General features: G+C 38.6%; 1 protein-coding gene across 1 annotated transcript in view; it reads right to left on the bottom strand.

Annotated features, from left to right (window-relative positions):
• LOC306877585 (transforming growth factor beta-2 proprotein-like) overlaps positions 1-20,582 on the bottom strand; it is a 35,224-nt gene extending 14,642 nt beyond the window's left edge. The window contains exon 1 of the mRNA XM_079429434.1: positions 19,529-20,582. Within this exon, the coding sequence (XP_079285560.1) occupies positions 19,529-19,874 (346 nt within the window). The 5' untranslated portion in view covers positions 19,875-20,582. The remainder of the gene's footprint in view (positions 1-19,528) is intronic.
• Positions 20,583-26,035: the final 5,453 nt, after the last annotated feature.

The following is a 26,035-nucleotide window of genomic DNA, read 5'->3' as shown; positions in this document are numbered from 1 at the left end:
GTCTTGCAGAGGCAGTGAGCACTGCTGCAGTGAAATCCTTTTGACGTGCGAGCCCTTGTGCTCGTGGGGCGCGTCGAGGTGTAGTGTGTACACTGAGAGTGTGATGAAACAATAGCGGGACACACCCCTGGGGCCGGGCCATCACGTGAGGGTCAGCTGCGGTACAGAGGCGCTCCATATGGTTCCTGAGTGAACCCAGTAGCCCAGCACTCACACAGAACTCCAAACCATGTGTGAACATCATGTGCTTTGACAGGCCCCGTAAACACACGCACATACCGCGAGTGTGCCGAGAACCATGTGTGCAACAGCGAGATGAGAGCGACACTCCACAAATTAGCTCAACAAATTAACAAAGACAACCAAAGCCACATGCACAACTGTGTAAGCAAGCTCCTGACGGGCCGCTGTGACACCGCATGAATTACAGCGGCGTGATGCCGTGTGACACGCAGCAATACACTCAAAATCACCCCACAACCGTGTGTAACTAATATGTTTTTAGCATGAGCTTCGCATTTTCCCCATATGGGGATTTTTTTTTTCTGGCCAAAATATTTTTGAAATATATGCTGAATTTATATTGTAGTGAAGCTCAATGAAATGAAAATTGAAAATATATTTAATTTCAATTTTCGTATATCAAAATATATTTCAAAATGTATTTCAGGCAAGAAAATGCAATGCAAATGTCTATGGAATAGCCTAGAGTTTATATTTTTAAATGTATTTATGTTTATGCATTTAAATATATTTATATATTTTTTTAAATATCTTTTAGAAAATATATATTCATATAAATATATTTAGAAATATATTTCAGCAAATATATTGTATATTTTGATATATATATATATATATATATATATATATATATATATATATATATATATATTTGTGAAAAAAAAGTATGCCGCAGTGAGTGTATGAGACCTGAAGCTCTAAACGGAGCCTGAGCGTTGCACAGAAGTCATGGATTACAGAGGTTCAATGGTTTGTTTAATAAGCCTACGCAAGCAGGACGTCCGTCCACATGAGACTGACAGAAGAAAACTTTGGGCAGCTGCCGTGACTGTAAGAACAATCAGGGCTTTGAAGGAAAACTGTGAATTTTCACTTCAAGAGAAGTAACTTTATTACAGGGCTTTCTGGAGAATCAGATATTTTTGTAAATTGTATAAACGGTGTACCAAGTGAATATGAAAGTATGTTAAATGTGAGTGGTTGTGCCCAGCTTGCCACAATGCAACTATGTTAGAGTAGCTTTTTTGGGGCACCGCTTAAAAGTTCTAGATGGTTGCAAAGGTGTTTTGAATGAGTTATAGTGATGCTTTTTGTTCTTAGCAGAACTCTATTCTTATCAAGAGCAAATTATGGGAGGATTTGTGGGTTTCACCGAGTTCAGTTACAGGTGGTACAAAATAAATCAACAAATCCTGTTATTATGTTTGACTTTATTATAAATTACATATCAGAAGTGCAGTACTGTTCAAATGTTTAGGGTCGGTAAGATTTACTCATTTATCTTTTATGTTCTTGAAAGAAGTCTCTTTTGCTCACAAAGGCTATATTTGTTTTATAAAAAATACAAAAACAGCAATATTGTGAAATATTATTACATTTGAACTGTTTTCTATGTGAATATATTCTGTAGAATGTAATGTATTCCTGTGATCAAAGCTGAATTTTCAGCATCATTACTCCAGTCTTCAGTGCCACATGATCCTTCAGGAATTCTAATTATATTCCTTCTAATATTTTTGCTTATTGATTTGCTTTTTGCTTATTATTATCAATGCTGAAAACAGTTTAGCTGCTTCATACTGTGGTGGAAACCATGATATGTTTTGGTTCTAACTGGTTCGGTAACACGTATTTTGACATTCCACTGACTAAAAGTAGGTTTGCAAGTACAAGTCTACTTATTCTACTAACACTGACCTGAACCTAACAGTCTACTAATACTCCAATGAGAGTTAGTAACTTATAGTGAGAATAATGTCTGAAGTTGACTACCAAAATAGTAGTGTAACCACTGGTTGTTTATTTAAAAGTGATGATGGTTTCTGTGTTTGCATAAGCGACAAGTGACAGTTTTCCATTGCTCAAGATCTCAAGCACCAGAAGTCTATCAGTCTTTGTAAGGGTTTCTTCTGCTGACCAGCTTGAACAGAAGAGCCAAGTCCAGTGCACTTCTCTGAAGCTTCCTCCCTCCAGCAGCAGAAAAAGTCACACTTACAATGAGGCAGCGTAAGGCGCAGTGTTTACATCTCGACTGCATGAAAGGCTCTGCTGTGCTGCTACTACACTGGACGCTTTGAGCAGGGTTCACTGAAACCACACTCCGCCGAGTTCACACACAAGTGAGCGCGCACATACGTATGATGATACTTCTAATCTCTCTACAACACAAGCTCGCTGTCACCCTCAGTCCGCTGGGGAATATGGGTTGAGTCAGGAAGCAAACCGCTGATTTACACAGATTCAGTAGCAAACCGCTGATTTATACCAACGTGACATAAAAATGATTAGTCGCATGTGGTGCCGCTGTGGTCTGAACAAACTCATCAGAACCACATTAAAGTGCACAAAGAGACTGTATTGTAATTGCACAGAAAATAATAGAATGTGTAAAGACTTCCAAAAGTGATACATACTGATTATTTCACATAAACAGAGCAGAATATATAGGTCATGGTTTAGTTGTTCCCAAGGGGCTCCAATGTCAAACTCAAAAATGAGATGTTAATGACCTTGTAAGTGTTTGCAAACTCAGTGATTAGTTCTTTCTCAAAAGTCAACTAAACAGAGGTAGTGCTTTCCAGTTTTGGGATGACACACTCTAAAACTATTTAGGCCTAAATGTAAGATTTATGTATTTGAATTGCATGTAAAATGTCCATCAATTTGGATTACACAGTTTTACCATAAAAAAAAAAAAAAAAAAAACTTAATTATGTACTGAAAATCATGGCAAAGTTTATTTGACTATTTGATTTTATTTAAATAATCATACTTTCAAAATGTATTTAACTAAATGGTTACACTTTATAGGAGGCCGGTATTTATGATGCATTATAAATGTAGGTTTCATCTGCTGATATAATGCATCATACTTTTAAATTTTATTACCACAAATTGGTAGGTATGAAAATGTACTTATAAGGCATTATGCATGAATTATAATGCATTATAAATGCAGGCTTCCCAAACTAATTTCATTGTGAAAACTAAATTATTCAGTTAAAAACTTTTATTTATAACACGGTTCAAATATGGCTAGCTGAAACAACCAAGATTCAACTGCAATAATCAGAGCAATACTGAGATTGGATTTATTGTCTATTTAAAACACATTTAGGTTAATTAGTACTATTACAGAAATCTGACTCTGTCTATGATTGACAAATATGCACCACATTAAGTTTATTAGCCTGTTTATGTTAAAACGAAATGCATTTTTATGCAATTCAAATACTAAAATCTTAAATTTAGGCCTAATATATATTTTTTTGTTTGAGCGGAGCTTGTGTGATTATTTGTGTAAAATTAGCACGTATGACCTGACTTTACAGGCACTTTAATAGGCAAAGCTAACACTCTCAGCTGGGTGTTTTCTTTTTGATCACATACAATGAAAATATCTCACAAGGGCTTATTATTCCCATCTAAGGAATTTTACAGGCTTACATAAACTCGTTGATAGCACCTTATTACCAAGTGCACAAAAAATGATGTAATGTAAAATAATGTAACCGTTTTTCAATAAAAAGAGATAACACTGGAAAAAAAACAGCCGTCAGATGTGCTGCTGAAACTGAACTGGTTGAACCCGATATGAAGCGCCCACAAAGAGCAATAGCCCTGATGAATGATTCACTTCTTGCACACACACACACACACACACACACACACACACATTTCATACACACTAATAATAACAAAGAGCTTTTTTATGTTCCCATAAATCACTCATCAGGTTTGCCATTGCAAACACTTGGATCTTAAACTCAGGAAGTCTTCGTGAGTGAGGACCACTTGTGATGTGCGCCAAAAAATATGCACAGCGGCTTGATCTCACAAGAGCTTCCTTCCTGAGAGGAAAGACGCTACAGAGCTGCATTGTGGCCGCCACCACTTGTTTAGTAGCGAAAAACACTTATCTGATGCTTTCGCACATATTTCCAACATATAAGCCTCAACTGAATCTCTGTATGCACATCTGCGAAGACATGACATCATGTTTGTTTTAAAGCCCTGCCGGTGTATAAGCTGTTTACCCTACGCCGAATATACATCTTGAAGGCATTAGGTAGTTAAATAGACATGGATCCCGGTTACTGATCTGCACATCTGAATGCTCACTGATCAAACACCTGCGCCAGGAAATGCCTCCCAGTGTCCTCTGCTCTGCCACTGACCCAAGTCCTACTTCCTGTGTGCTGGATTTCCTCCAGGCTTTAATTAACAGATAGATTAGCGAGCTTGTCTGCTCGATGACACGGCTGTCCGTCCTTCAGTCTCGAAATAACTCCTGTTGCTGACTGGACCATCCCTCTCTCTCTCTCGGGCTGGAAAACGCTGTCAGATGTGTGTTTGACAGGGAAGGAGTTAGCGTTTGAATCAAATTACACAAAAACATGAGCGTACACTTTCACCTTTTCACTATCTACATTACAGTGAACGCCCAACTCATCATCCACTACAGATGTTCCAGGTCGTGTGCCACGGGCCTCATCAGAGGCCAGAACGCTTCATCAGTGATCCGTGAAGAGTCCAATACAAGAGCTGGAGGGCAAAATATGTAGCTTCGTTAAAGGAATAGTTCACCCAAACATTTTCTGAAAATGTATTCACCCTCAGGTCATCCAAGATGTAGTCTGTTTATTTATAGGAACAGATTTGGAGAAATATAGCAATGCATCAAAGTGGATTCTCTGCAGTGAATGGGTGCCGTCAGAATGAGAGTCCAAACAGCTGATAAAAACATCACAATAATCCACAACACTCCAGTCCATCAGTTAACATCTGGAGAAGCGAAAAGCATAATCATGCTTCCTCCAGTGAAAGGTCCATCTCCTGTTGGCCTCTCACATCAAAACAGAAAGCAATATTATGGATAGAGCAACATTTTGAAGATAAAATGTCTTAATGATGGATTTGTTTTTTTTACAAACACACATCTTTTGTCTTCTCCAGATGTTAACTGATGGGCTGGAGTGGTGTGGATTATTGTGATGTTTTTATCAGCTGTTTGGACTCTCATTCTGACGGCACCCATTCACTGCAGAGCATCCATTGCTGAGACACTGATGCAATGCTACATTAATAAATAAAGTGTTATTGTGCATTGGTGTAGACGCTAAAGCAAGTCTTGTTACAGTTAACTTTATAGTTATTGTTCTTTGTGTGAAAGGGCCTTAATTAAGGGAAAACATTTGAATAGTATCTTTACAATTTATATAAGATATATACTGTATAAATATATATATAAATCCACATGCAAAAACAGCACGAGAGCGAGAATATATTGTTATTTTTTGAGAGAACTGTTTCTTTAAATAGCTGAGCATACAAAAGAAGAGCTTTCCAACACAAAAATCCTTTTTAGCCTTAAATATTACAATACACAGAGACACAAGCTTACTTATGTTTAACACAGAATAACTATTCATATTATTTGGTGTAAGGTGTAAGTTTTAGTTACCGTGGAGACCTATGGCACGGCATGTGGCTTCAATAAAACTATGACATTAAGGGGCTTATTTATGGGGATATATTAGTTTTCTCAGTTTTTACAAGCAGTGAATTATGAGGAAAATATTCAAACGTTTGTTCACATTCAAAAGACTTCATCCTGATTTATGAGTGCGAGAAATTGCCGGATGCAACCGTTCGCAACCTCCGTGTCACTTTTACCATTTGAAAATGGAAACTGAGACCAAGTACTGGTAGCATTGTGCTAAAACTCCGGGAAGGAGAGCGGAGGAAAAGTATTTGACCTACTTTAGAGCATTTCTCACTTCTGTAAGACATGCTCTCGGATTCCCCCGTTCCCTCGCCGGGACTATCCTGCACTCGTCCTGTCCTGTGAGGGTCAGAGAGAGGAAACAGGAGAGTGCAAGCTGACCGCAGGCAGTGAGGAGAACGCCGCACTGTAAGCTGCTGCTCAGGAGTAACATACACAGTAGTTACATTAGTGCTAACTTAACTACATATTCAGTAACATGACAGTGGTTAAGCTGTTTTCAAGACATTGTTGCCTTTCCAATAATGAGCTACTTTTTCCATTCAGTGGAGCACAGCATGTCAAAATGCTACATCATTGTTTTTGTTATATTGCATTGCAGCTTACTTACAGCACTTACTGCGGTAACAATCAAACACACTCTTAAAATGCCTTCTTAAATGAAAAATGATATATTGTAGTAAATCGGCTCGGTTATATGATTAGTTAAAATGAAAATGAAAAAAAGAGCACTAGCATTCAAAATTTGGGGTCAGTAGGATTTTTAAAAAATTATTATTATTAATATTGTATTGAGCAAGGGGGCTTTAAAATTGATCAAAAGTGCCAGTAAAGACATTTATAATGTTTCATCTTATATTTCAAATAAATGCTGTCTTTTGAACTTTCTATTCAACAAAGAATCCTGAAAAAATAAATGTATCACAGTTTCCACAAAATATTCAGCAGCACAACTGTGTTCAACATTGATAATAATCAGAAATGTTTCTCGAGTAAATCAGTATATTAGAATGATTTCTGAAGATCATGTGACACTGAAGACTGGAGTAATGATGCTGAAAACTCAGCTGCAGATCACAGGAATGAATTATACATTTATTTATTTTTTCATTTAGCAATATAGAAATATAGAATTATATACATGTTGTTTTAAATTGTGAGAACATTTGACAAAATTACTGTTTTACTGATGTAATGCAGCCTTTGTGAACACAAAAGACTACTCTTAAAATCATCTTCCAACCCCAAACTTTTGAACAGTAGCATATGTGAATTATCTTATCATGCGACATAAAAACATATCACCACGTTATATTGCCCTCCTCCCCAGTTGCATTTAAAACACTACATACAATTCTGTTCGAATGTAGAGATTGATAACACCATGCATTTTTAGGATTTGGGGATTCTGAGAGTGGTTGTGTGTCACATCTTGGACATATATGGCAATAAGCAATTCCCCGTTTTTTCTTTTCTGTCAATCACCAGTTTTAGGGCTGTCAATCTCTCTCAGTTTATGAAAACAGGCACAATTCAGTGGTATTAAATTGAGACAAAACTCCCGTTAAGTGTTTGGGCAGAAGAGAAGAAAAAAACAAGCTGGATGAACTAGAGAGTCTTTGGCTGCAGAGGACGAAAGAGTGGGAGCTGCTTTTTAGAAATGCAAAGAAAAGCCAAGACATTTTGAATGGTTACCTGCATTCCTCAAATCAAAAAGAAGACAAAGGACTCCGGCTACCTATTCATGCATTGTTGAAGACATTGTTCTCTTCCTGTCTGTTGTTGTACGTACAGGACATTTGGAAAGTCGCACCTGTTAGTAAACACTGTTTTTCCGATCTCAAACACCGACTGTGTGGAAGCAGCCAAAGTAGCTTCCAAAAAACTGCCGCTGAGAGTCGAGACCTTGAGAGGCCGAACGGAAGCCAGATTAAGCAGCGAGGGCAGAGGAGTGGGAGTGAGACGAGAAGGGAATGCTGGGAAAGAAATGAAAGACTGGGAAAGAGTGGGAGGGAGAAAACTGAGAGGATGGGGACAGAGAGAAGACTGAGAGGGAAAACAGAGAGAAGAGAGGGAATGTGAGATGTTCTTCCCTCCGCCCTGACGCTCACCTGCCAATAGCAAATTGAAAACAACTCTGTTCATAATCCCTGGGAACTAAAAATACCCCACACTTCTGAAGGCCCTTCCATGAAGGCTGCTTAGTCCCCGCAGGACTCGTTCTGAGCAACCGGCCAACACACATACACACACCAAGAATAATGATAGACAGAGAGCTGGAAGAACATACATTTAAATATGAATTTGCAATGCAGAACTTTAAAGCACTTCTAAAGAAAATGTGAGAGGTGCTTGCCATGCAGACATTGGTGCTACAATACAAGAGTGCTGATGCTGTACCTTAATGGCCAAAAAAATCCACTTTGGTCTCTGTGTGCATGACTAACAGGCTTCCCTTAATTTATGTAATGGATGTTTTTCCACCTGTTTTCTTAAGTAAAAGTCAAATAAAATTAATAGCACACCTCTATTCAACAAGACACATGATTGAAGATTTGACAGCAAAAAGACACGTGAATCACGAGCTGAAGGTTGACATTTGCACAAATAGACTAAAATAACTTTTACTTTGCTAAAAAGCATGAACTATCAATCAAATGACAGAAGGCATGCACTAGATTGTGTGCAACAGCAAAGTTTGATCATGTTGATCATTTAGAGGCCTTATAAATGTGTATCAGACATGATACAGTAGGTTTTATAGGGTTAACTCGAATATATGAGTAATAGTAACAGCAATGCTGGCCTTAGCAAACACCAGTAATAAGCTGAGGTTGCACCCACAAACACATCTTGTCTCTTTCTGCCTTCCATGTCAATGAGATTTTTTGTAACCAGCCAGGACCACCATGAAAATTCATTGGTCAAAAATCCTGCTCCACATTTCTGCGTGTTAAAATGTCAAATATGATTATGTGGCATCATGCAGTTCTTCACATTCAGTATGTACAGTCATTGGAAAGTGAGTATGCATGGAAATGCTCTAGTTTCTAATCTCAATCTTCCTTTTTCGCTTCTTTCGAGACCCTGGACACGTAGATGGGCCCCAGATTTCATTCCCACACTGTGCTGTGCTCGTGTTAGAGTATTGTATTACATGAGACCTGCACTCTGCCTGTAAACAGTATAAAAGCGCTGGAAGAGCAGTTGTTATTCTTTCACAATCCCACTCTCTCTCATCCTTTGCTCAAACTCTTTCTGTCTCCCTTTCACTCTTTCCCTGTTACGCAATGCAGTTTGGCTGTCGCTAACTCCCGAGTAGAAGCAGAAGAGGGTCCAGGTCTTGCGTAAGTACCGAGTGCCCCTTTTTCGACAACAACCCCACTCGAGAATCTCACCGAGAGATGTTTGGTGGATCAAAACCAACTCTCTCAAGGCAGCTATGAGGAAACCGAGGGTTTTGCGATCAGGATGTTCTGTATAAACATACAGGCGGAAAATCTGCTCTCGATCTACTCCTAATGCTCGGATCCAACTCGCTACGTTTCTCCCCAAGCTTTCATAATGTCAACAACTCGCACTCGCATCTGAGGGAACCCATAGAAATGTGCAAAAAGAGCAGAAGGTCATAAATAAATAGCTGGTGGATAATCTCGTGCAGCTAGAGCTCTGACTAAACGGCAAATGTCTGGTCCACATCGCAGCTCATTCTGGTAAAGAACCGTCCACTTAGACAGGAAAAGACAGACTGACATGAAAAACAATCAGCCGCTTCTTTTCTTCCATTTAGATGCATTCATATTATGTAGACTATAAAAATAGATTATACCACAAAAAACACAAAACATTAAAAAAACAAACGCTGTGTAAAAATAAAAAAAAATCTGACTCCTGAAGTTTGGAGTCAGCTTTCAAATAATAATAATAATAATAATACTTTTATTCAGCAAGGATGCATTAAATTGATCAAAAGTAACAGTAAAAACATTTATAATGTTACAAAAGATTTGTTTCAAATACTTTTGAACTTTCTATTTATCAAAGAATTCTGACAAGAAAAAATGAAGCAGCTCGACTGTTTTCAACATTAATAATAATCAGAAATGTTTTGATAATATTAATGATGCTGAAAATTCACCTTTACATCATAAATTACAATTTAAAATATATTCCCATAGAAAGATATTTTACTTTGTAATAATATTTCACCATTTTACTGTTTTTACTGTATTTTTAATCAAATAAATGCAGCCTTTTGGAGTTCTTCAAAAACATTTCATATATATTTGAAATTATGGGTCAGAAAACTCTGATTAGAAAGATAGGAAAAAAGAGAGATCCAAATAATAGGAAGCGATTAATTCACTGACACGGAATATACATCTAGTTTACTAGTTATGAAGCACCTCAGAAAAAAATCATTGCATCCACCTGTTGCCTTGTTTACAAAATGCTAAAACAAACTTTTACTCTTTTAAGTTGCGTAAACTCAGACAATCAGATTAGAGCTTGCCAGAATGAGAAAGTGCTTTCCAGTTTTGTGCGCAACAAGCATCTGTGGGTATCAAAGCTGGTGGACGACACGCTCTGATTGGCTGGCTGTTCCCTGTTCAAAGCTGCCACTGGGGACTACTCTAAGGTATAAAAGCTAAAAGGTACATCTTTGTATCTTATTTACCCCAAAAGGGTACATATTAGTACATTAAAGCTACATATTAGTATATAAAGTGTACATATTAGTACCTTTTGAAAGGGTACCGCCCCAGTGACAGCAAATGAGTACTCGCACGCCGTGTTCGGCTTACACAACTTAAACATTGTGTAAATAGCACAAATAAATACATAGAACAAACATATATTAAACTATTTCAAACAGGGCCCACAGGTACAACCTGCACCGGGGCCCAGCAAACCCCAGATCAGGTCAACCCACAGATCAGTCAACTGTCCCAAGCATATTTCACACAGTCAACAGTATGTAGCTAATAACTTCAGTAACATTAGTGTGCAGATCAATGAATGCAGGAGAAGGGGAGAGATAACACAGATATGTATGTGTCTGTGTACAGCAGTTAAACTGAATACAATGTTTATATCTCCTTGTTTCAGATGATGAGCAAAATGAGAACACCTGACCAGCCTTGTGGACTGAAGGTCAGGCACTTTTAAATGTGCATTGACAATTGCCAGCTGATAAAACCTGTGCTCCAGGGACCATATTCGGGAAAAATGTAGCTCTTAACTGGCTGAGTTAGATGATTAACACAGTAGAAAATCAGTCCAGTCTCCCCAGCTGTAAATGTCATCGGCTGTATTGTGTTGCTTATAATAAATTGACATGCTGATATCACATAAGCAGTCTTTCAAAATGCTGTCAGTTATGTAGATGCATACTGTACATATTAGTCAGTAGTGTTTATGGGGTGTCGTTTTGGGACGGGTGAGGGAGGGAAAAATCACAAGATGCTCACTACAAAAAACTAGACTACACCACTGGTGTACAAAAATCTCACAAGTTTTCTCCCCGCAGGCTGTTCGAGATCAAGCTCCATTTATCTCCATCTTTATCACTGGAACGCGCCCCCAGAGGAGCTGACGTGAGTAGCTGTGGCAGACCGTGCGGTGGAGCTTCGAGCGCCCACCCTTGTCCCACAAGCTCTGGTGTGTTGGGTTGTTTTTGGGATGGCCTGTCCGCACGCCTGTGTTTATTTACAGAGGGAGAGGCGCTGGGAGATCTCTCAGAGTCACTAAACATAATCCGTCATGCACACGCACCGGCCTCTTCTGGAACATACACAAATGCTGACACACTTCTTACACCCATGCACTCCCAACACACTCGAGAACAACTTCAACTTTCTAAACAAGCATTGCAAGCATTTGGACACACAGAAAAACCACTGCAATAGTTCAAAAAGCAAGTGTTTTTGTTTGAAATAAAGATAGCACAAGTAGACTTTTCTATAATACTGTAACACTAGATCTTTAGATTGTTGAGCTACTATTTACTCATTTTCTCATCTGTGTATTTGTACAGCAAGACAGATAATCTCTGGAATATTTTGTTGGGTAAAATTAGCTCAGCTCCATTTGCCACATGCAACAAATTAGTTCATGCACCCAGTAATTTTCTCAGATATAAAAGAGCAACTTCTGTCTACAACTGTGTTAAAAGGCACAAATTATTTTGCTCTTAAACTAACAAAACGGCTGACCTCAGACGAGCAGAAATAGCAACAAAAGCAATGCTGTTGAAACGCCTTTAAATTGAGGGTGTTTGCAAACCTTTTCATGACTGCGTGTTTGCTTAGAGACAAAACCTCACTACCACAGAATTTTGGGTAACACTTCATAATACCTTCATCCACGAACATTACAACATTATATGGCGCTTAACAAATCACTACTTAATTTACATTCTGATGAAGTAATGATAACCTGATTCATGCATTTTCACAAACATTCCTTCGCTTGGTTGTACAAGAGCCACTGATATGTTAGGCATAATGCTTGCTAATGATATATTAGTGAACATGAGTCTGAATCCTTTGCCAGTTTCAGCGATTTTACCCACAGGGTCGAATGTGAGCCGTCTGGCACCGACTGCAGTCATTCTTCATTTTGAGTAACATTTATGTTTATGTTAGTATGTGTAATGTACAGGAGATAATGTATATTTTCTCAGCGAACTAGGTATCCTGCTATACATTCACTGAATTTATCCATAAAGTGATTAAATAAACACATACCAAACACTGTACCAACTTATGTAATGATTAATGTTCTATAATAAATCATGTGAGGTAGCCTAGAAACTCTTTTTCTACAATTACTGCACTGAACAAGCTGTAAGAACTAATTTCTAGAAAAAGAAAAATATTACGAACCAAAGCAGTGATCAAGCCAATCTGAGACTGCAAAGATCAATTTAGCTAATTCCCTTTATGACAATATAAATTAAAGCAACTATATACTAACAGACAGCATGAATGATATTCAAGTCAAGATGTTGTTTTTGCATCTAAAAGTCTCTTACAGTGCAATCGTGAGTTGCATGGAGACAACGCTATGAACTTTAAAAGCCGTATCCAGCTGTTTTTGCTCAATGACTCACTGTCATTTTTTTTGACAGGTTAGGTGTGTTAGTGGCAAAAAATATGGTACTGATATCTAGTGCAAACAGAGAGCATACTTCAGCAAGCACTCAAAGTGCATATATACTAAGTCATATGCTCTTGAACAGCATAAACCACACAAAGTCATAAAACGGCTGCAACATAAACCATTTCCTAGAGCCTGGTCCCGGTGCACAGAGGCAGCCTTGTGTTGCTGTGTGTTCAGTCACAAGGGAGCTCTGTACTGGGCTCCAAGAGACCTGCATTTACAAACAGACCGGTGGGACCATGGTATGTTAGTATTTATGCATGCATGGACATTTAATACCACAGCGAAAACATACGGAGCTGTATGGGACATTAGGTTTAATGGACGTTCCTGCAGGACGGACGATATTTGAACGAGCTGGTTTGTTTCTTAAATAATGGGGCAGAATAATCTATATATCAAGAGAGCGGCTGTAAATAACGGTTGCTGTGTGTGTGTTTACTGTTGGAAATTTCACTGTGTGAATGATGTATGAGCAACATTATAGCTAATAATAAAATAGTAAAGTTGAAACTGGATGCAATTTGGTGCAGCTCCTAAAAATAAAGATTCAAGCATTTTAGAGCCTGGTTTCAACAGAGAACCTTTTTACACTCCAATAACTTTACTGTAGTAGTTCTTAAAAAAAAGAAAATAAAGAATAAACTATCATTGCAAGAACCTACACTACTAGGTTTTTACAAATATTTGCCGTTAGTAAGATTTTATTTAAATACTTACTGTTTTCAACATTGATAATAATCAGAAATGTTTCTTGAGCAGCAAATCAGCATATTAGAATGACTTCTGAAGGATCGTGTGACACTGAAGCATCAGCAATGATGCTGAAAATTCATTTTAAAATAGAAAACAGCTATATTAAATTGTAATAATATTTCACAACATTACGGTTTTTACTGTATTTTTGATCACATAAATGCATCCTTGGTGAGCAGAAGAGACTTCTATAAAATAAAAAATCTTACTTGCACCAAATTTTGAATTGTAAAGCAACTTAACCAAACAGCCAACTGAACAGAAATATTTCCACTGTCCTTTAAAATTTCATATGACATAGAAAATAAAACTCTGACTGAATAGTTCCAGAGTTATACATTTGAAATAGAACAAGTTCTGACTTTTGGCTTTGCCTCTAATGGCTTTGACAGCTTCATATTTTTCCATTATAAACTATATTTCTGATGACTTTCCAACTAATTTGCGCTTTTCTGCTTATGTTTCTTTTCATTACTAAACTCTGATTCTAATTCAACAACCTCCCAAGTGTCTTCTTTCAAAGATCATTACGCCTGCAGTCCAAAGGTTTTGAGAATGTGCAGAAGTGTCAATGTGCAGATTAGCAAGTTAAATCTTAAAAACAACGGTGGTTTTCGCATAGAAGAACCATTTCAGGTTTCGAAAAGCACCTCTCGGTGAACAAATCTTAAAAGAATCGTTTTTGTCTTATTGTGAAGAACAATTGAATAATCTAAAGAATCTTTTCACTTTACACTCTTTAAAATTAAGTTTCCACACTGGGGTTTTCGGAGCTATGTCATAGAAGAACGATTTTTGAAGAACATTTTAATATTCTGAATATTCCTTTTTCAAATATTAAAGTACCTTTTGTGCTACTGAAAGGTTCCAGGGATATTAGTAACCATAGATTCCAATAAAGAACCTTTTAAGAGTGTACAAGGAACAATCAACTGCAATAAAACTGTTCCACGGATGCTAAAAGTTCTTCAAGGAACCATAGATGCCAATAAAGAACCTTTATTTTTAAGAGTGTTGCATTTTATTCTGGTGCTTTAAAGACACCCAAACCGGAAGACACTGTAATGCACCAACAATGCAACAACTTTTTAAGCTCTTTGATCAGAAGAGAGTTCTCCGCTGAACCCAGGAGCCACTGAAGAACCTTTATTTTTAAGAGCACGTGAGATCGGCTGGAGGTGGGGGTGCGGGGAGAACCTCTCCAGTGACTCCAGCTCCACACCCCAGCAACAGTGGGTCTCAGGGTGGAATTTTCCATGGAGCATGTGGCACGGTGCGGAGCAAACACACACTCCTCTCTAGTTTAAATAGTGCTGTGTGGGCTCTGCCAGCGCTCTGTCTCCGCATGAGCCCCACCCTCTCTCTCTCTCTCTCTCTCTCTCTCTCTCTCGTGCATATTTGTGTGGCTTCCAGTGCCGCTGTACCCTGTAGTGCTGCCTGCGAGTGCTTCCTGGAGCCCAACCAAATAAGGCTGATAGCCTGTGAGCGTATTCGCCAACACATTATTCTGCAACAGGACACCTCATTCAAAGTTCACTTCCAGGAAAAAGTTAACTACCTCCTATATGGTTATTATCTAGTCTTCTGTCTTTTCTGTTTGCTCATTGTTCCAACTTTGGCTCCGCTCCAAAATCTGCACTGTCTGCATAGGCAGCTGCCTTCTAAGGATTCTATCTGAAATGGAATCTCATAACTGACCAATTTGGAACGCTCTACATAGGCTCTAAATAGCACTCCTCACAGGAAGTGCACGGGATACTTGACTCACAATTGATTTCACTAAAAGTTGGCCTGTGCGCTAAGCTAATGCCATAAACTCAAAATAAAATTCACAGCGCACAAACATTTGGTAATACTGTCCGTTTTTAATGAAATTGAACTATTTTTTGTATTGAATGAATATGGCGCACCAGGGGGTTCATTTTATTCTCATCTTAACCTCTAGATGGCACCAAAAACTCACCGCAGCACTTTCCTAAACATCCGCATTTCACTACGAAATTCGGCTGATCTTTAATGCGATCACAGGCAGCAACGCAAAGCTGATTCTGCACTAATTTGATCTATTAATGTAATGGATGTATTTATAAAATTGCAGAATATATCTTTTAGAAAACATCTGAGGTTCAGTTTTGTTCCAGGTAATTAAATCAACCGTTTTTCAATAACTGAAGATATGTAAAAGTATGGTATTTATGATCAAATCGGCTCTGCTGTTGGGCTAAAATTGATGTGATAATTAAGAGATGGTTGATTTTTCCATTTGTTGACATGTCATGGTTAGATTTAAAATGTTATTTATTAAATTGAATGGCCACCTAAGAGATAATCAGCATATTTATAATTATATATAATTCAAATGATACTAAATTATATTATTTTATTTATAATATAATTTTAAAATATGATATTAATCATAAGTAATCAAATATTTATTCTTACTACCGTAAAGCCATATTAAATGATTACCTTTACTTTTTAAAAATATTTTTAAACATTTTAATGACAGTTTTAATATAATGACAGATTTACCAATTTTTTTTCTGTTTATCAAAATAGTGTGTGCCTGATGAAGGTCTTTGACCGAAACGTTGCCGCTTTTAACTTTTTCTAAATAAAGGGAGAATAACAGTGCAAAGCTCTTTTTTGTATTATTTGATGTAGTTTTTTGATCTTGCGCCTAGCCAAGATGCTTTGGATGTGCGTCCTTTGACTTATCAAAATAAACAAAAACTTTGATGAAGTGATTGTTTTAACAAGTATTAATGCAAAAATAATATTACTGGTGAGCCTTTTATCCCAAATGTGTCATGAGATTTAAAAACAAAACAAACCACTTTTATGATTTATTATCCCACCATATGTGACCCAGTCGCTGATTTGTAGCAATAGCCAAAACTACATTGTATGGGTCAAAATTATAAATGTTCTTTTATGCCAAAAGTCATTAAGTAAAGATATTGTCCATTGAGATATTTTGTTAATTTCTTACCATAAGTATATCAAAACTTGATTAGTAATATGCAATGCTAAGAACTTCATTTGAACAACTTTAAACCCTCAGATTTCAGATTTTCAAATAGTTGTATCTCAGCCAAATATTGTCCTATCCTAACAAATCAAAACCGATACATCAATGGAAAGCTTATTTATTCAGCTTTCAAATGATGTATAAATCTCGATTTCGAAACATTGACACTTAAGACTGGTTTTGTGGTCCTGGGTCACAAATGTGTTGATCTATCAGTGTTCAATAAAAGCTCTTTTTCCGCAGTCATACAGTACAGTAGTAGTGAAAAGCACATTCTCCTTAATGTGTGCCTTCCGCCCTATTGTGCCCTAATCAGCATTTCTGTTTCGCTTCACTTGAGCTCGTTGCAATGCATTCTGGGATTTCAATATCCATTAGGGATACATGTGATACTGCTTTATACCTGTCGCACACCACATCGCAGACAAACTCACAGGTAAACCGAACAGGTCATTCTGTACTCGCACGCTCAAGTTAAAGGCAGCCGTCCAAGACAGTGAATCTAATCACCATACAGGCAAAAGTTCACTTCAACAATGAACAAAGTGGCTTCAATGCATTTAGTGTTTAAAAAAAAACAGCACAGACTTGAATTAGATTAGAAAGGATGATGCATATTACATGACTACCTATATATGTAGCATATACTTTATTCCAGGGAGTGTGCCTACAATGCCTTAAAATGCTAATTATGTAGGCAGCTCATTAGGCTTTGGAACAGAGCCATTGTGATCTAACCCACAACCTGAAAGTTCAATTTGAAAATAATCAGTGGCGTTTCTCCGGACATTGACACAGGATTATTTATATCTCGTAAATGCTTGCTGACTGGGGCTGGAGCTGTGCCAACTCTGTTCATATCTGAAGCATTTATACAGCAGGCAGAGCCAAGAATAACATTTAATGCAAAATATACCTCGGGGCATTAAAGATCTCCTAATTTATGTTTCTTTCAAGCTGTATACTCAAATTTGATCTGGGGAACTGAAAACTATTACATAATTAATGGCACAATAAGGAGATTTAAAAGCACTTATTTGCTTATATAGGCCCAACTTTCAAGACACAGTGGGGTAGTATTTAGGTACACTGAGAAGCATTATTCAAAAGTGGTGTGTGTGTGAGAGAGAGAGAGAGAGAGAGAGAGAGAGAGAGAGAGAGAGAGAGAGTAATGGAGGGAAGGAATGAGAATAACATTCTAGAACCAAAAGTACTGTAATGCTGACTTGCTTGGTAGCTAAAAGGAAACATGATATATTTTTTCAAATGATTTGCCCAGTAAATTTGCGTAAATGATGTAAAGACGCTGCAAACAGCTGCATAAATATTGATCAGGGGAGACCACACTATAGCCTATGATGTGGCAGCTGTGGCTTAGTGGTTAAATCTGTTCTGTAACTGAAAGATTGTGGATTCAAACCCATCAGAGGAGTGACACACTGCCAATGCGCCCTTGAAAAAGGAGCCTAACCTCAGGTTACTCCAAAGGGACTGAACCTCTAATATGTGTATTAATGGCAAAGTAGTAATTGAAATTGTAGTCAAAAATAATCTGGCAACAACATCTTAGTTCTTGAATAGCAAAGTAAAACCATGCCACCTCACATTTGACATGAGGTTCACATTAGACAACAATTGGATAATGAGTACTCCAGTCTACAACCATCGAACCTCATTTTTAGTATCAATTACAAATGACAAAATAAATTACACAAAACACAAAGCAAGAGGTATCCATGGACTGATCTGGAGAGCATAACCAGCACACTTTTAATTCTTAGCACAGAGGTTTGAATTATCATTTAGCTGGTTCTTTTATTGAAATTGGCTTAAACAAGTGGCATCACTACTATGCGGGCGGAGCGGCTGCGAAGGGGCGTGCAGATCTGGGGTGCGCCGTGACAGTCGGAATCATGCCACAATATCTTTGGACATGCAAGCAACACTGTTAAATTACTGTAATAACTGCCAATTTTGGTAAATGTTGTGCCAATTTTCTATTTGGAAAACTCTATGGACACACATAAGCCTATAACATTTATGCATTTAGCAGAAGCTTTAATTCAAAGCAACTTACAAGAGATGCTAAAAATATCAAAATTACGCTAAAAATCCTATTCTATATGTGACCCTGGACCACAAAATCAGTCATGAGGGTCAATTTGTTTTTGTTTTTTATTGAGATTTATACATCATCTAAAAGCTGAATAAATAATCTTCCCATTGACGTATTTGTTAGGATAGGACAATATTTGGCTGAGATACAACTATTTGAAAATCTGGAATCTGAGGGTGCAAAAAAAATCTAAATATTGAGAAAATCGCCTTTAAAGTTGTCCAAATGAAGATCTTAGCAATGCATATTTTGAATCAACAATTAGGTTTTGAAATATTTATGGTAGGAAATTTACAAAATATCTTCATGGAACATGACAGTGGAACATGGAGCATTAATAGCCTAATGATTTTTGGCATAAAAAAAAAAAAATCTATAATTTTGACCCATACAATGTATTGTTGGCTATTGCTGCAAATATACCTGTGCTACTTAAGACTGCTTTTGTGCTCCAGGGTCATATATATATCAAATTATACTGGTACTTTGTTGGCTAAAAGGTGCCTTGAGAGTTTTTTTTGTTTTGTTTTATTTTTTATGTATGTCTATTTCATTCATGCTGGGGTGGCGTGGAGCCCGTCAAGTGTTTACGCGTTGAGGCCAATCAAAGCACTGAGGTAAACTGAGCTCAGTGAAGTCGAGGTTCGAACCTACAAGCTTTCAGTTAAACCATTACCCAATCCCACCCCCAAAACAGGGTTGAAACACTCACTCTCGGCAGGGTAGAAGGGCTGCATGTCTATCTTGTGCACTTCTTTGGCGTAGTACTCCTCCTCGCTGCGCTGTCTCTCGCAGGTGGCGGCTCGCTCGTTGGCTTTCTCCTGCAGCAGGTCCCGTGTGCTGTTATAGATGGCGATGATGTCCCGGGACACCTCCTCGGGCTCGGGGTAGATCTCGGGAGGACTGCTCAGTTTGAGTTTACTGAGGATCTGACCGCGGATGGCCTCGATCCGCTTCTTTTTGAACTGCTCCATGTCCAGAGTGCTGCATGTGGATAAACTGACGGCCACTGTGGCTAAATCCAAGGTCAGAAGGAGACTCAAGACGTACAAGTTCATTTTGTGCTTTTGTTTTTGAAGCTGAAGCGAGTTTGAAAATACTAATTAATGAATTAAATTACGCAGAAGCCCAATCATTTCGATGGCGAAGCCAAATTTAACTTTTTGCGCACGCTATTATCAATGGCAAACGTCTCTGTTTATTGTACCTGCAAATCCATCCGAGGTGCCAACGAGAAATGGTCTGTCAGATCCGTTATATGCGGGAGAAAAACTAAGATCTTCATTCCAAATCAGTTCATAGCAAGTGCACAGAATCACGAGGCACTAAAAGAGCCATTGATTTGGCCATCAAAAATTTCTGCTTCGCAAAGCTCTCTTTTTGACAGACGCGTCGCCTGCGGGCTTTTTGCGCGCACCTCCACCGCATCAGAGCGCCGCAAACTCTCTCCAAAGCGCCGCACAATCACGCCTCCCACTCGCCCTCGCTGTATGAGAAGATGTGGAGGTCCAGGAAAAGCCTCTGCTCACTCCGCAAGGCGCATCGCCTCTCCTCCTCCTCGCGTTTGGCACCAGCAGATGCTGAAGAAAATGAAGCTGTACCTGTCTCACGCGTCCTAAAGTTGCCCGACAGAGAAGAAGAGTACGGAGTGATGGGATAAACTACCGCAAGAGCAGGCAAAAGCGATTTCCTTTTCAGTTTACGCACTCCTCTGTTCCTTCTGGTGGAAAACAACGGTTCCTGTGCCAGCACACACATGCACATCTGAAGGCAGCCGGTTGGAGAGAGAGATTTATATAGGACTGACTTCACCACGTGGTTGTGGTCATCACGGTGAGTCCGAGGGATTCGTCAGCGCAAGGGTTTACCGAGCGCTTCGGTGTAAATATCTCAGCGCGTCCTTTCTCTTCAGCACTGCGGCCAGGTCCTAACGCCCACTGGGTCCTTCCACTCTGGCATGACCAGACTAATTTGAACCTCCCCAATAGAAAGGCAGGGTAAACCACAAAACTAGCAAGAGAAAGATTTCGAGGGGCCTGTGTCCACTTCACCTGCGCTAAAACGCTAGGAACCATTTATAGTCCCAGGTGGTAGACAAAACACGTTGTCAATAGTCAACAAGTATGTCATAATAAATAAATAAATAAACAAAACTAATTGGGCCATTTGAAAGTTTGCAATTAAACCTGAACTGAAATTAAACTTTAGTAAGATTGTAAGCATTACATCCATCAAATAACATGTAGAAGCTTTAATTCATTACACTGTGGCTACATTTTTATGTGAATGCCTTCAGAAAGCCAATGTGAAAGTTGACAGTTAATGAGTTTTTATTTTACAAGCCTTGTGTTCAACAATGAATTTTCAAGGGTTTAATGTTAATATCTTTACGAACATCCACTTATCAGTTGTTTTCAGTACAACATCATGTTAACAGGATTGGCATTTTAGCATCATCCCCTAAAATGACTTATTATTATAAAATAAAATAAAAAACACTGTTACCTCTCACTGTCTTCATGTAGGATATCCATCATCATGCAAGCAATATTAAGGTTTCAGACATGAAAATGTTGACTTTCTGTATTACTCTGCAGTGTGGTACAGTTAGTATTTATAACCTTTATAAATGTAATTAAATGAGACAGAGAAGTCTCAGCACAAAACCACCCATCTAATCTGCCCTGTTATCTTGCTTCATTTAGTATACTGAAAAAAACAAAACAAAAAAAAACAAATACAAATAGTAGCTTATGGTATTACTACTGTTATGACACAGGCAGCTGATAAGGAATGGGAAAGCAAGTCCAGCTGTTGCATCAGTGCATACAAATCTCGCTGATAACCCTTTCTGGGAGGTTGCTACAAGTCAGTCGATCACAGATTCTCTATGTGCAACATGTAACGCAGGCATTTTCCACTCTTCCTCAACCTCCCTCGCCACACCTGCTTGATTTACTTTTCCATCCCTTGAGCTTCTGCTTAAAAAAAAATCATCATTTGCCAAAGCCTTTTGTACCCGGCCCACACTCCAGTCATCTATCAGGAGTGACAGGCTCTCAGAGCGCCCCCGATGGCTCTACCCACCGCTGTAAACCAGATGTTATCATTAAATCAGTACCAACAAAGACAGATGTGAGACTGCATGCGAGCGAGGGAGAAAAAGGTCAGGGACGTAAGGGAATAAACCAAATTAAATTAAGTGTGGTAAAATTGCACAACAATTTTATTACACGGTCCACCTGACTGTTCTCACAATCACTTGCCGTGACTCAAGCCAGCTGATGAAATGAGGAAGAGCTTTTGTGATGCAGACAATGGGCGGCTATGAAAAGATGAGCAGTGAGGGAGAGACAGAGGAGCTTGACTCATTCTAGGGCGCTGTGTCAACATGCCCTGGATAGGGCGGGCATTCCTGAGTGGCAGGTCACAGTGTTGTCATGACAAATGGGAGTTTTACGTTGGTCAAAATGAAGTGCTGTACCCTCAGAGGGTGATAGCGTACCCTCTCAGACACTGGGTAAATATATCTCAACTGGGTGTGTACACATAGCTCGACTGAGAGTGATAAAGAGAAAGTCTAGAATCAGCACAACTGTCATTCCAGCGGGGCTGCACCCTTAAAGGTCAAAGGTCATCGCCTGGCAGCCCTCCAATCAGAGAGGCCTACAGTGAACCTCTGATGAAAGGACCTGTTATATTAGAACATACACTCCTAATGAGCTCAAAAGAATAAAATGCACCATATGGCCCATATCATGATGTAACATATGCATTTCAGTTTTACATTTACAGAACTGTCTTCTCCTAGAGGTCAGAAAGTCAACCCAACTGTAGATCCTTGCACTACTTTGACAGCAGCGCCACCCGGTGGTGAACTAAAACATCACAAAAGCCAATGGTGTCCAAACCTGCTCCTGAAGGGACACTATCCTGCTTCAATACTAATTTAACTTACTTTAACCAGCTAATCAAGGTCTTCAGGATTACTAGAAGCTTCTAAGCAGGTGTGTTGGGGCAAATTGGAGCTAAACTCAATAGTCCTCTAAAAGCAGGAATAGACCCCCGACAAAAGTAAAACTACAGCGATCCAAGAAGTATTTAGAGCTCTCGCTTTGTGTTTGCATTGACTTTAAGGACATTGATATATTCAGATTAAAAGAGGATCAAGCACCTAAATCAGGGTCCCTCTGTTGTGCTGCTGAAGGTCCACTGTCCTGCAGAGCTTAAATCCAACTCTGATCAAACACCTGCCTGTTATTTATAAGTAATCCTGAAGATTGTTTTTGATCAGGGTCGGAGCTAAACTCTACAGGACTGTGTACATTCGGTAGCAGAAGTGAAAAAGACTGACCTGAGTAGCCTATGTGGGAGCAAACCCTGGTCCTCTAGTACCACCAACAATTCACACTTTGAATGTCTCCCTTAACGTCAAACACCCAATTTCAGGTTTTAGATCTTCAAATGAGCTGATTTATGTGTGTTTGATTGGAATACACTGGTCTACTCTTCCTTGTTCCCATACAGGCTTGTTTTGGGGTCTAGGAGCTTTGTGCAATGGCATAAATTGGTTGCACTTTATTTTAAAGTATGTGTACTTACAATGTACTTACCTAATAAAGTAATGGGCAATATAAGGGTTAGGTTTAGGGGTAGGTTCAGGGTTAGTATCTAGTTATTATTACTCAGTTATTGTAATCACTATAATACAGGTACATCTCAAAAAATTTGAATATCGTGAAAAAGTTATTTTTTTCTTGTAACTTATTTCAAAAAATAAAACTTTCATATATTTTAGATTCATTTCATGTAAAGTAAAACATTTCAAAAGTTTTTTGTTTTAATTTTGATGATTAGAGCTTACAGCTCATGAAAGTCAAAGTTGAGATCAGTATCTCAAAATACTACAATATTTACATTTGAGTTTCAATTAATGACCATCTCTACAGTATAAATTCCAGGTATCTCTTGTTGTTTGAAACCACAATAATGGGGAAGACTGCTGACTTGGCAATGATCCAGAAGACGAACATTGACGCCCTCCACAAAGAGGGTAAGTCACAGAGGGTCATTACTGAAAGGTGTGGCTGTTTACAGAGTGCTATATCAAAGCATATTAAATGCAAAGTTGACTGGAAGGAAGAATTTGGGTAGGAAAAGGTGCACAAGCAACAGGGATGACCACAAGCTTCAAGAATACTGTCAAGCAAAGCTGATTCAAACACTTGGGAGAGCTTCACAAGGAGTGGACTGAAGCTGGAGTCAGTGCATCAAGAGTCTCCACGCTCAGACGTCTTCAGGAAAAGGGCTACCAAGCCACTTCTGAACCAGAGACAACGTCAGAAGCATCTTACCTGGGCTGTGGAGAAAAAGAACTGGACTGTTGCTCAGTGCTCCAAAGTCCTCTTTTCAGATGAAAGTAAATTTTGCATTTCATTTGGAAATCAAGGTCCCAGAGTCTGGAGGAAGAGTGGAGAGGCACAGAATCCATGTTGCTTGAAGTCCAGTGTGAAGTTTCCACAGTCAGTGATGATTTGGGCTGCCATGTCATCTGCTGGTGTTGGTCCACTGTGTTTTCTGAAGTCCACAGTCAACACAGCCATCTACCAGGAAATGTTAGAGCACTTCATGCTTCCTTCTGCTGGCAAGCTTTATGGAGATGCTGATTTCATTTTCCAGCAGGACTTGGCACCTGCCCACACTGTCAAAGGTACCAAAAGCTGGTTCAGTGACCATGGTGTTACTGTGTTTGATTGGCCAGCAAACTCGTCTGACCTGAACCCCATAGAGAATCTATGAGTTATTGTCAAGAGGAAGATGAGAGACACCAGACCCAACAATGCAGATGACCTGAAGGCTGCTATCAAAGCAACCTGGGCTTCCATTACACCTGAGCAGTGCCACAGGCTGATCACCTCCATGCCACGCCGCATTGATGCAGTAATTCATGCAAAAGGAGGCGCAACCAAGTACTGAGTGCATAGAAATGAACATACTTGCAGAAGCCTGACATTTCTGTTTAAAATTTCCTTTTTTTATTGATCTTATGTAATATTCTAATTTTCAGAAACACTGAATTTTGGGTTTTCATTATCTGTAAGCCATAATCATCAAAATTTCAAGAAATAAAGGCTTGAAATATTTCACTCTATGTGTAATGAATCTATATAATATATGGGTTTCACTTTCTGAAATGATTGACAAAAAATATTGACCTTTTTCACGATATTCTATTTTTATTTTTTTTTAGATGTACCTGTAAGTACATAGTATGTACATGTGGAGCAAGACTGTAAAATAAAATGCTACTGCTACCCATAAACTCTTTTTTTAATGTGGTGAAGAATCAAATCAAACTATGCCAGGGAAATCCAATCATGTTCCAGGGCCTGTACCATGACGGTAGATGAGCAAATTCAGAGTTAAAGGATTAGTTTCGAGTTGACAAAACCAAACCACTACAATTGAGTAGCTCCAGAGTGCAGTCTGGACGATGGGGCGGGGCGACACATTAAGGTGGGGCGACACGTGTCGCTCCGCCCACCCCAAATTTCATTGGCTTATGATACAGCAGAGTTTATTGGTGTAGACGTTTGCTCTTGAGCATTCTTTTATATACGTTTTTATGTATGATCTACGCTGTGTGGCTGTACTACAGAAATATTCAGTGATAACAACAGCGATTTTAGTTAGAATCAATTAGCAAATGTGTTTTATTTGTATTTTTTTACTTATGACGAATTAGTTAGAGTAAGTTCCTATCAAACGCTTGGTGGCGGCATCTCCGAGTATTCGGGCAGAATAGAGCTGTTTAATATGAGCGGCTCACGAATTAAGTCTTCAGAACAAATTCTTAATTCGTGGCCATGATATAGTCCTAATCATGGCACGTTAAATTAACTCATATATTATTGCACTTTTCACAGTACACGAAGCAGACATACTTAAACATTGAGCAGTTTTAGCTGGCCGATGCTGATAAAAATTATCCACTGTTTGAGATTTAGCTGTTTTGTATAATTAATATTTACATGTAGCCTATATTCTTTATTTTAGGATCGATGGATAAGCACAAACTTCATTCACTGTAGTTCAGGAAAACATAGGACAAACCTGCAAATGGTTTTAATTTAAAGAACAACACTGCGGTGACAAATAAGACAATAATACCAAATAGCCCATCAGCGTGAACTGGGGTTTTATGTGTGGATAATGGGAA

Source organism: Barbus barbus, assembly GCF_936440315.1.
Source record: "Barbus barbus genome assembly, chromosome: 12".
NCBI lineage: Eukaryota > Metazoa > Chordata > Actinopteri > Cypriniformes > Cyprinidae > Barbus > Barbus barbus.
This window is presented reverse-complemented; position numbering and strand designations above follow the sequence as displayed.